At 41.2% G+C, this 10,330-nt stretch overlaps 2 protein-coding genes across 2 annotated transcripts; both read left to right on the top strand.

Moving 5' to 3' along the window:
* Position 1: 1 nt before the first annotated feature.
* Positions 2–2,549, top strand: nthl1 (nth-like DNA glycosylase 1). The gene is made up of 6 exons (XM_061275242.1): positions 2–301; positions 719–981; positions 1,063–1,233; positions 1,300–1,459; positions 2,023–2,128; positions 2,242–2,549. The coding sequence occupies exons 1-6, from the start codon at positions 85–87 to the stop codon at positions 2,528–2,530; spliced, it is 1,206 nt and encodes a 401-aa protein (XP_061131226.1). The 5' UTR covers positions 2–84; the 3' UTR covers positions 2,531–2,549.
* Positions 2,550–3,131: 582 nt separating this feature from the next.
* LOC133151490 (Na(+)/H(+) exchange regulatory cofactor NHE-RF2-like) lies at positions 3,132–10,195 on the top strand. The gene is made up of 6 exons (XM_061274570.1): positions 3,132–3,710; positions 4,549–4,842; positions 7,336–7,527; positions 8,062–8,208; positions 8,555–8,761; positions 8,830–10,195. The coding sequence occupies exons 1-6, from the start codon at positions 3,504–3,506 to the stop codon at positions 8,995–8,997; spliced, it is 1,215 nt and encodes a 404-aa protein (XP_061130554.1). The 5' UTR covers positions 3,132–3,503; the 3' UTR covers positions 8,998–10,195.
* The last annotated feature ends 135 nt before the right edge of the window (positions 10,196–10,330 follow it).

The following is a 10,330-nucleotide window of genomic DNA, read 5'->3' as shown; positions in this document are numbered from 1 at the left end:
GCACTTTTCCCTTCCCCTCCAAACACTACACTCACTTATGTTCCGAGATGTTCCTGCTGTCTTCATGTCTGCTGCAGCGGGAGCATGTGCAATGCAGTGTGGTGTTTCAGAATGACGTCTCCTTATTTCTCTCAAAGCATGCCAGTTGTCACTCGAAGAGCTGAGGAGCTTGCCAGCTGTACCGCTGCTGCGTCTCTTCTGTCCGGACGAAGGGACGCGGATGCCCGGTCCTCGGTTGCTATCAAAACAGAAGAGGAAGAGACGAGAGTCTCCCAACAAACAGCTTCTTTATCAACACTAGGTGACGTTAAATCAAAGTTATTCGATTGGTAATTACCTCTAGAATGTTGTCATTGTGCAGACTAATTCAGATCAGTTCACCTTTCTTTAAGTGTTTTATTAGGGTCACCAACATGGGGCCCGCGGGTATAACCAGGTAGCCCCCAAGAACCCCATTAGTAGCCCGTGGCTCTGTTCTAAAAGTACCTCAACACTGGTGTGCAATTGGGATTTCCAAGGAATGTTTATGGAAGTGATCATTTGAAAATGTAAACACTTGTAAAGATGTACAGAAATGAAGTAAAACTGTCCAAATGAATCCATTCATCGACACTTCTTTACAAATAATAAATAAGACAATTGTGTTTAGACCAAGTGGCTAAATTATGCTTTCCACTGTCTTTTCTTCAAATTGAAATGTGTCATTCTCTCTGTTAAGATGGTACTCAGGACCTCCTCCAGCTGGCCACCACTCAACCGAAACTAGAATCAGATGCTTCGTTGTTATCTTCGCAAAGCCGCAGGCGTAGAAAATTAAAGGTGGAGTACGATGAAGGTGCCTCACAGGTGAAGATGGAACATTGGGAACCTCCTGCTTGGAAGACACAATTGGGACACATTCGTGAGATGAGGAGCAGCCATGATGCTCCCGTCGATAGCATGGGAGCAAAGAAGTGCTGTGACGCTGAGGCTCCGGCTAATGTCGGTGTTTATACGCGCTACATTTATATAAAAATTTGATTTGGGTTACTTTTTCTGAATATGCGCCTGTTCTTTCTGCAGGTGAGACGCTTCCAGGTGTTGGTGTCTCTGATGCTGTCCAGTCAGACCAAAGACCAGGTGACAGCAGCTGCTATGCAGAAGCTTAGAGCTCATGGCTGTACTGCTGAAAAACTCCTGTCTACTGATGATAAAACTCTTGGAAAACTCATCTACCCAGTTGGCTTCTGGAGGGTAACGCCACAAAAATCCACAAGTTTTTGTCATCGGTGTACAAATAGTGAATCCGTCTCCCTGCAGAACAAAGTCAAATTTCTGAAGATGACAGCGGCCATGCTCGTGAAGGACTATGGTGGGGACATCCCAGACAGCTTGGAGGGGCTTGTTCGTCTGCCAGGGGTGGGACCCAAGATGGCTCACCTGGCTATGGATATCGCCTGGGACCAGGTCTCCGGTATAGGTGAGTATGCATCCCCAAAGTGTGAATTGTGCCATCCAAGGCAATTTTATACTTAAGTACCAAAGTTGTCTTATGTGTTAAAAGTGTCACCCGACTTGGCAGGCACTCGGCCTTATTTAGATGACTGACATGAAACCTGGGAAACCTTTAAAACGTATGACCATTGTCCTCCAAAGCAGTTTTAAACTAACCTGTAGAGGGCGCCAACACCATTCTAACTGGAAAAAACAACCCGAATGACCGATTTGCTGCAAGTTTTGCATTCAAGTGAACCTCAGTAACCTTTGAATAATATGAACCACAAATGCCAACAACAAGGAAAAAATACATTAAAATTAAAAAATGGTCTCACGTTTCATTTTTTGAGTATTCACAGTCATTGAGAAGACCTCAATCAACATTGTATCGTTTATACACACAATTATTTGGACGAGACTGTGATTTAAAAAAATGGTATTTTACTGTTAAAGTCTGTGTGCTCATTTGCCAATTTTTACTGGTAATTGTCCAGTTAAGGTCATTTGAAGTTACAGCACTAAAAATAATAAAATTTTATCTCACAGGTGTAGACACACACGTCCATCGGATCTCAAACAGGCTGGGCTGGCTCAGGAACCCTACCAAGAACCCTGAGGCAACACGCAAGGCCCTACAGGAGTGGTTACCCCGGTAGATTTATGAAATGTTTTCTGTCTTAAAAGGTTGTAAATTGTAACTGAACATAAATAACAATGGCGTGTTTCCTTCCCTCATCTTGTATTAATGCTTGATGATGGTTACAGGGATCTTTGGAGCGAGATTAACTGGCTACTCGTGGGTTTTGGACAGCAGGTTTGCCTCCCAACCAACCCGCTCTGCTCCCTGTGTTTGAACCAGTACAGCTGCCCATCCGCTCACCAAAGCTCTCCTGCAAAGCGGCTTAAAGTTCGATCGCCGCGCTCTCTCTGTCCAGACGCTTTATTTGAAGCAAAAACTGAAGAAACTATTTTTAATGTGGAAAAAAAAGAAGAGCCACAGATTGTTAATCCCATCACACAGGGAAGGAAACTGAAACGAAACATTAAACACTAATAAAATCATTCTCTTGGTATATACTGAACATTGTTTTACCCACCAAAATGCTTTGTGACTAATAGGAACCAACCAAATATTCTGTTGTTGCTGCCTTGGGAAACGCAAACATTTATTTGGTAGCTCATATTACAAGATGACATATTCTTTCTGTCCACTCCAATCTTTTCAACATCACATATAAAGCAAAACAAGATGAGATTTGTAGACAATCTGTACACAAGGCAAGCGCTTTACAGCAACATAAAATTACATAAAAGCAAAGAAAACTAAAAATAAACTCATATTTTTTGCTCATATATATGCTCACGTAATGAAACTGTGTTAACTGGTCATGTCTTAACATTTTGAAAGTTGTCATTTCAGATCTGACCTTATTTCATTATTGTGGCTATATTTATCATTTAAAACTACCACAATGAGCGAGGCCTTTTTTTCTTCTTCACAGGCTGTGCTCAATTTGGTTTCAGTTCCATCTCGGAAATATGCAAGCCGACTGGCTCTAACTTGGCACTTTCTGCCCCCTGGTCTGGTGCGCTCGTTAGCTCGACCTCAGTGCGCTCGTTAAACTCGGGTGCGCGTGAACGGGATCAGTTTCTGACACCTCCTCCTCAACTTCCTCCTCCTCCTGTGTGGCTCAAACAGCAGGGAACGCCCCCCTGACGAGAACAATTAAGAATTACGCGTGAGAAGGAGTTTTCTAATCTCTGATAATACTCTCCCATGGACGGACATCATTTTTTACGCTTCGCATGTTTGGTGCCGGATTTAGTTTGCACGATGGGTGAAGCATTCATTAGTTTTAGCCTAGTTTTCATCTGCACTTTGGACAATTGCGGCTCTTAATGGAGCACATGATGCGTAATGATGATGATCTTTTGCGCACTCGTGATGGATTACCTGTGACTCCCCACAGTGCACCTGTTTAATCTCCGCAGACTCCTGAATTTGTGCGCGCTTTTGACTCGCTGGAATGGAGCGCGATCCAAGGCCCAGGGTTTGCTACCTGGTCAAAACAGAACACGGGTATGGCTTCCATTTGCACGGCGAGAAGAATAAAGGTGGACAGTTTATCCGGAAAGTTGAGCCCGGCTCGTCGGCTGACCATGGCGGACTGAGACCCGGGGATCGAGTGGTGGAGGTGAACGGGGAGAATGTGGAGAACGACAGCCATAGTCAGGTGAGTGGAGTGCCGACTCGCAGGTGAATTGGCCTTTGCGTGGAAGCGCGAGATCACCTGTGAGATGCAAACAATAAATCCCTACCTGTTGGACCACTTTTACTTCGCCTGAGGAGGAGGAGGGGAAGGAGGAAGGGGTACTTAAATGGGTCAATGTGAGCCTTGTGTAAAGGTGTCATATTGAAAGTATGTTATTTCCAGAACCGTTTTTTGTCCGTGATTCATAACACATCCAAATCCCTTTTCAAGCGTCTTTATTGACTACGATCCATATGTTGTCAAACACCTATTTTTATCTGCTTGCGCTCGATGATGATGATGATGATGATGTCACGCACACATTTAAAATAATTTTAATTTGACCATGATTGTTTTCATCCCTAAAGTTATAACAAGACTAAATTCCATTCATAATTTGAGTTGTATTCATGTTCAAAAACTTGGTTTACTTGGTCGTTTAATAAAGGTAATTTTATGCCTGGTCTGTGTGCAAAGTGCCCTTAACCAACTTCTATTAGGTATTATAAATTTATAAATTTCTGTAGTGATTCAGCGCAACATAAAAAAAAATCGGATTGAATTTGAATCAAAAGTTAATCAAATTGTCCTTTTTTCATTCAGTTACAGTGCAGGTTTAATTATTATAACTAATTGACTTTGTTGCTAATTTATGCAGCACACAACTCATGTATAACAAATCCTATCTGAACTTTTTGAACCATTTCCTTTTGAACTTTGAACTTTTCTTGATTATATTAAAAAAAAAAAATAACAGCATACAAATGCAAGCAAAATACTTAACAGCCTTAAATGAGTGACCCTTATCTACTGTATACAGGTGGTGGAGCGGATTCGAGAGGTACCTCATCGCACCAGACTATTAGTAGTGGACCGAGACACAGATGATTACCTTCACAGCTGTGGTCTAGCTTGCACAGAAGATTTGGCCATTGAGATGGGGACCCTTTCCCCGCGTCTCTCACCATCAACTTCACCCTTACCTCGGGAGACTTTGCCCAAGTCCCCTAAACATGACCACACGCTTGTTGCTGCAAACTCGCCCACTATTTTGGTCTCACCAGGCAAAGTGAAGAGGTCTTCTGTGACATCAAGTACTGTGACAGACACAGAGGTAAGCATCATTTTGATCGTCTCTACGGCACCAGAACATTAAAAGTAATGGTAGCTTTAGGTGTATTAATTAAGGTGCATTCATTAAAAGATATATATACTGTGTAGATTATTAAATTGGAGTTGGTTAATTGGTTGCCTGTCAGACAACAAACTAAGATACGGTGGTAAGAACCATTGTCATTGATTACACACCCTTAAATCTAACATCCGCCGAGAAATAATCCCGATTTAATCTCTTACGCTGTGCTGTCTGCATTTAGTCTAAAAGTAGTGCCAGAGCGTCTGGCAATTTCTTTCTCAGAGATAATGACCGTCAGCAAGAGGACAACAGAAGCGAGGGAAAACATGCTCTCACATTCTTTGTGGCATAATGCAACTTGTATTCTTGTCTTGTAACACCGTGTCCCTCAAAAGGTCTTGAGTCAGTGTAATATTTGTTTACAATGCAGTGTTCTCTGAGGTGTGGTCATTTCAGCCGTCTCTTTCTACCTACTGAGTGTTAACACTATAAACATAATTTTTTATTACCTGATTACTGTATCCAACTCAACAAAAATCTGTGACATTTACAAAGAACTGCAAGCACCAAAGTGTGAAGGGAATGATACTTGCTTAACCTTTTATTTCCAGAGAGAGAAGGGGAGAGGGGTTAAATTTGAATATCTACTACTGTTTAAATATTAGACTCTCTATGCAGCATAATGGAAAAGAACATTGGGATGCAGTGATTTTGTGGGATCTCTGTGGAAAAGAGTTTTTTGTTCTTTTATATTTTTTGTTCACAAATTTGTGTGATTAAGGCCTTCCACACCAAACTCACCCAGCCTTTCGACTGGCCAAAATGTTTTTTGAAACATGCCATGTTCAAAGTCGCTAATGGTGTAGGGGTACCCTCGTCAGACTTGTGTGTGTGTGGGCAGCGTGAACTCGATTACCTCTCAGTGATGGTGTGAATGTGGGTGTGACGTACCAGCGCTTGGGTCAGCTCCGGACTGGCAGGGCAAACATGAACAAAAAGACAGTTTGAAGGATCCAATCATAGCATGAGTGGCATCCTCTCCAGAACCACTTTCTCCGTGGCTGTAGCTGCGGCCAGTTTAAAGTCCATCTAGGCCTGAAATGAGCTGTGATAGACTCCATCACCTCTCGTGACCCTGAAAAGGATAAGATGGTAAAAACGGATGACATGTTAAAAGAAATTCACGCAATAATTGCAATAAAACACGTTCATAGCAATTGTAAAAAAGATATGATCAAGTATCGGTACTTGGTATCAGCAAGTACTAATTTGTGATATCAGTGCATTCCTAATATAAATTCTTCCTTCAGATTATATTGCTTTGTTGAAGTGTAATTTATATAAGACTTTGAAGCTGAAGTGGATGGGCCAAGCATTTTAGAAATTCATACATTGAAGGCAGGAATCCTATTTTATACTCTATAGTTACATTTTGTTGCACCTGGGTGAACTATTATTACAAAACAATATTTATATTGTTGATTATTGTGGTTACAATTTAAAGTGGTGTAGACTACATAGTTTCAAGTATTCAGTATGTAACATAAGAAATCTCATAAATATGAATACAACTGAATATATTGCCACACAGTTTTAAACCCAGATCTTCTAGTGAGGTCTTGATTTTAGCCGACTTCAGAACACTTTGTCAAATCTCTCTGTTTGGCCTCCAAACAAGCTCCATCATCAGTACCATGGCTCAAATCAACAGGATAAATAGTGGTGGCCCTAAGGCGGTGAATATGATTCTTTTTCATATTCTTGGTTAAAATTACTGATAATCATGTGGTAGATCACACATCTTTTATTATACAATCAAGCAGATTTTACTCGACATGTATGTGGGTAAAACTGATCAAATAACCTTTCTATTTTTGCGTGCCTTGTTGCCCAGGTGGACCTTTAACTAGAATATTGTAGCATATGCTCATCACACACACTACATAAAAAATGGCAATATGTTTTCAACACTGCAGACAATTCTTTGCCAATTCCTCCAGTAGGACTTCTTTTCTTAATCATATTGCGTAATGCTTGACATTTATCAAACATGTAAACACAGACAAGATTCCCTTGTTGCGTGGGGTGAGCAGACGCCCAAATAAAGGTCGTTGTCACCACAGTCTTAGCTGGATTGGTGACACACAGACATAAAGTACACATAGTTTTTTTGCAAATCATTTCTTTAACATCCGAGCAAAAAATAAAAAAATAAAGTCTGCACATCTGTACTTAACAGCCTCCTCCTCCTCTTTATTAGTTCACACATATACTGAAAGATATTCTCTGCAACAAATATTTTTCAATTTTAAGTTTGTCAATAATACCTATGGATGTCATTTTCATTATCTCTAGAACTATCTTGACTTGTATTTTTACTGTAATCCTGCAATTGGTGGGCAACCAGTCATGATTGAGATGACATCTTTTAATTGACATCTTTGGTAACGTTTGCATTTTTATTTTACCCAGCTACAGATTGAGGCCTCTCCAGAGCCGTCAACTGAGCTCCTCCCTCGCCTGTGTCATTTGGTTAAGGGGGAAACGGGCTACGGCTTCAACCTGCACAGCAATAAGGCAAAGGGCGGACAATTTGTACGCTCGGTCGACCCGCATTCACCTGCAGAGAGGGCAGACGTCCGCCCAGGAGACCGACTGGTGGAGGTGCACGTACACACACACACAGGGCTCTCCCAATTGACCTTTATATAGGTCAATTTCAATTTACCTATATGTCAAGCGTGGACTCCTAGGTACATCCTGATTAATCAAGTCTGTGCACTAATTTGCTAATTTGTGGACTGGGTTAAAGCAGATTAGTTGGAATTAGAGTGTCTTAGACTGCAAGGGAAAGAGATGGTGCTGAGAGGGTGAAAGGCTGGAAATTTGATGTTGGATAACCTTAAAAGGAATGGAGGACATCTAGATTGTTGTTTTTAAATGCATGTTACAAGCCGCTACATGTTCCATACCTCCCTGTCAGTGATGTGTGGAAGATATGGTGTCATGCAAATCAAGATGTCTCGACTAAAAAGTACTGTACGGGTTTAAATCTGTTTATAGCTGTGAGTGGAGACGTGGCTCCCGCCTGTCATGTTGTATAATGGCTACTTCTTCCTAATCGCTGCTGTTTCTCATTAGCATCACTCAACCCGACTTCCCTCAATCCTCACAGTTTCCATGTCTCCTGTTTCCCAGGTCAATGGAGTGAACATTGAGAGTCTGAAGCACTCTGATGTGGTGGCGTTCATAAAAGCAGAAGAACGAGAAGTGCGCCTCCTCCTTGTCGACCAAGAGACAGATGAGCTTTTCCACAGACTTGGGATCACACCCACAGCACGCCATGTGTGTTTTCAAGCTTTTTTTGTGTGTGTTTTGTCTTTTGACCACATTTGTGCATTCAGACCAGAAAAGGTCAAAATATTCAGTACTTAAGTAGAAGTACAGATAATTGTGTAAAAGGAAAGAAAAAAAAATGAAAGGAACAGTACAGATTCAACTCCAGTTCTTAAGAATAAGCAACAAAAGTACAAACACAGGAAAGACAAATAGAGTAATAATGATCATCAGAAAGTTCCAGGTTCAAGTCTTGGCTCTCACCTTTCTATATGGAATTTACTTCTTCTTTGTTTGCTTGTAGTTTTCTTCTGGTGTACTAAATTCCCCATAAATTGTCATAAATTCATCACAGGTGTACATGGATGAATCAGCTACCGAGCCTGCCTCATCTGCCCCTTCTCCGACCTCCACCGAAACGCCAATCATTCATGTCACACTGACAGACGCCGCTATCACAAACATGTCCCCTAAACAGAGGGCCAATGGGAGTTACGCATCCCAGTCCTCGACCAGCTCTACCACTCAATCAGAGCTCAGTAGCTCTGACATGAGTTTCCAGGTATGAAAAATGTTGCATATGTGTGGACGCCAAGATAAATAAAACGTGTGCATGTGTGTGTATTTGAGGTCCCTGATGAGGATGACTCGAGGGTTTTGGACCCTTTCATGGAGAGCGGCCTGCGTTTGAGTCCTACAGCGGCTGAGGCCAAACAAAAGGTTCTCGCTCGACGCAACAAAAAAAGGGCGCCCCCTATGGATTGGAGCAAGAAACAAGAGATCTTCAGCAACTTCTGATGCTACAGTGCAAGAGGAACGCTTAATACAAGCATAATTTGTGACATAAATGTTATTCAGTACTTTGCTAATGCATGAGCAAGGACAAAGTGATGCAAGCAAGTACCAGACACTAACATAGTGATATTTTGGACCAAGAAATATATAATGTATTGAGGATTCATTTCAATTTGAGGATTCAAGAAGAGGCTACAAGAGTTTAGAAATATCCTGCAGTCAGCCCTCATTGATCCTCTTTTAAGTATGCCCAACAGGCAGGATGAGGTCAAGGGATGATGGTGGCAACACCATGAGTTGTTCTCTCGTTAACCTGTTGCACAATATATTTTCATGGGGTGTTTGCTTGAAAATTATTTGACCACAAAAGGCAATGAATGCTCAGTTATGACAGCCACATCTCACTTTCCATGTTCCACCCTAATAATTCATGTTTCAGTTCCCATTGAAAACACTTTTCCTTGTGATAAATGTGGCTGAAATACAACTAAGCCTTTGCAATAGTCTGCATCAGGGTCTTGGAATATTCAAGACACCAGAGATATCAAGAACTTCCTTGCTGCTCATCCCTGGCTCTTATCGATACACTTTCATCAGAACAAACCCGTTTCCTCTCTGAGTCACATGCAAAAAAAACAGTGCAATAATTTTTAAATGTTCAAGATTTTCTAAGTAAGGCTATTTTGTGACTTTCATTTGCTTTTCCTTTTCCCTCATTAAGCATTAAAAAATGTGACTCATCTCAAATGTGGAGCATCTTAAACCCGTAGCTCACCGAGACGCGAGTGTTTATGCATATAGTAAATGTTGGCTGTTTGTCAGGGTTCCTAAATGGTTGCAAACAATTGTAAACGGTTGCAACAAGAAAAACAGTTGGCAAATGTCTGGCCATACTCTTTGCAACTGGGACCTTAAAATCTGACAAAAAAACCCAACATTCAGGCCAGGCACAAACCTCTGCTGCTCTTTGAGTTACACACTTTGATGATCATTGTAGTCATAGTAATATTTGAGTTACTCTGGGAAATGTATACTCTGTATGCATGTACTGCATATTACATATAGCAGCTGTTTTCAACTTTTTGAACTTGTGATTTTATCTGCATGTCTGATTCAGCTGTAGTAACCAGATTCCAGTATTTCTGTTTTGAGAGTATTTTTGATTGAATCACATTTGAATAATGACTATGCAGTAACCTGATGTGTGTCAAAGTTTCTCTAGCAGTGTTTCCCAACCTTTGAGCCCAGGCACACATTTTACATTAGAAAAATCTTACGGCACAGCACCGAATGAAAATGGCCCAAAAAAGAATGACCTGTCAGATCTTATGTGAAT

Source organism: Syngnathus typhle, linkage group LG3, assembly GCF_033458585.1.
Source record: "Syngnathus typhle isolate RoL2023-S1 ecotype Sweden linkage group LG3, RoL_Styp_1.0, whole genome shotgun sequence".
NCBI lineage: Eukaryota > Metazoa > Chordata > Actinopteri > Syngnathiformes > Syngnathidae > Syngnathus > Syngnathus typhle.
This window is presented reverse-complemented; position numbering and strand designations above follow the sequence as displayed.

What these genes read in the sequence shown, in the direction of transcription:
- nthl1 (XM_061275242.1), top strand. Translation starts at nt 85, where the DNA reads ATGTGCAATGCAGTGTGGTGTTTCAGAATGACGTCTCCTTATTTCTCT. An exon ending in AGCTTCTTTATCAACACTAG is followed by an intron (nt 302 to 718) that starts GTGACGTTAAAT and finishes CTCTCTGTTAAG; the next exon opens with ATGGTACTCAGGACCTCCTC. An exon ending in ACCCAGTTGGCTTCTGGAGG is followed by an intron (nt 1,234 to 1,299) that starts GTAACGCCACAA and finishes GTCTCCCTGCAG; the next exon opens with AACAAAGTCAAATTTCTGAA.
- LOC133151490 (XM_061274570.1), top strand. Translation starts at nt 3,504, where the DNA reads ATGGAGCGCGATCCAAGGCCCAGGGTTTGCTACCTGGTCAAAACAGAA. An exon ending in AGAACGACAGCCATAGTCAG is followed by an intron (nt 3,711 to 4,548) that starts GTGAGTGGAGTG and finishes TACTGTATACAG; the next exon opens with GTGGTGGAGCGGATTCGAGA. An exon ending in CAGGAGACCGACTGGTGGAG is followed by an intron (nt 7,528 to 8,061) that starts GTGCACGTACAC and finishes CCTGTTTCCCAG; the next exon opens with GTCAATGGAGTGAACATTGA.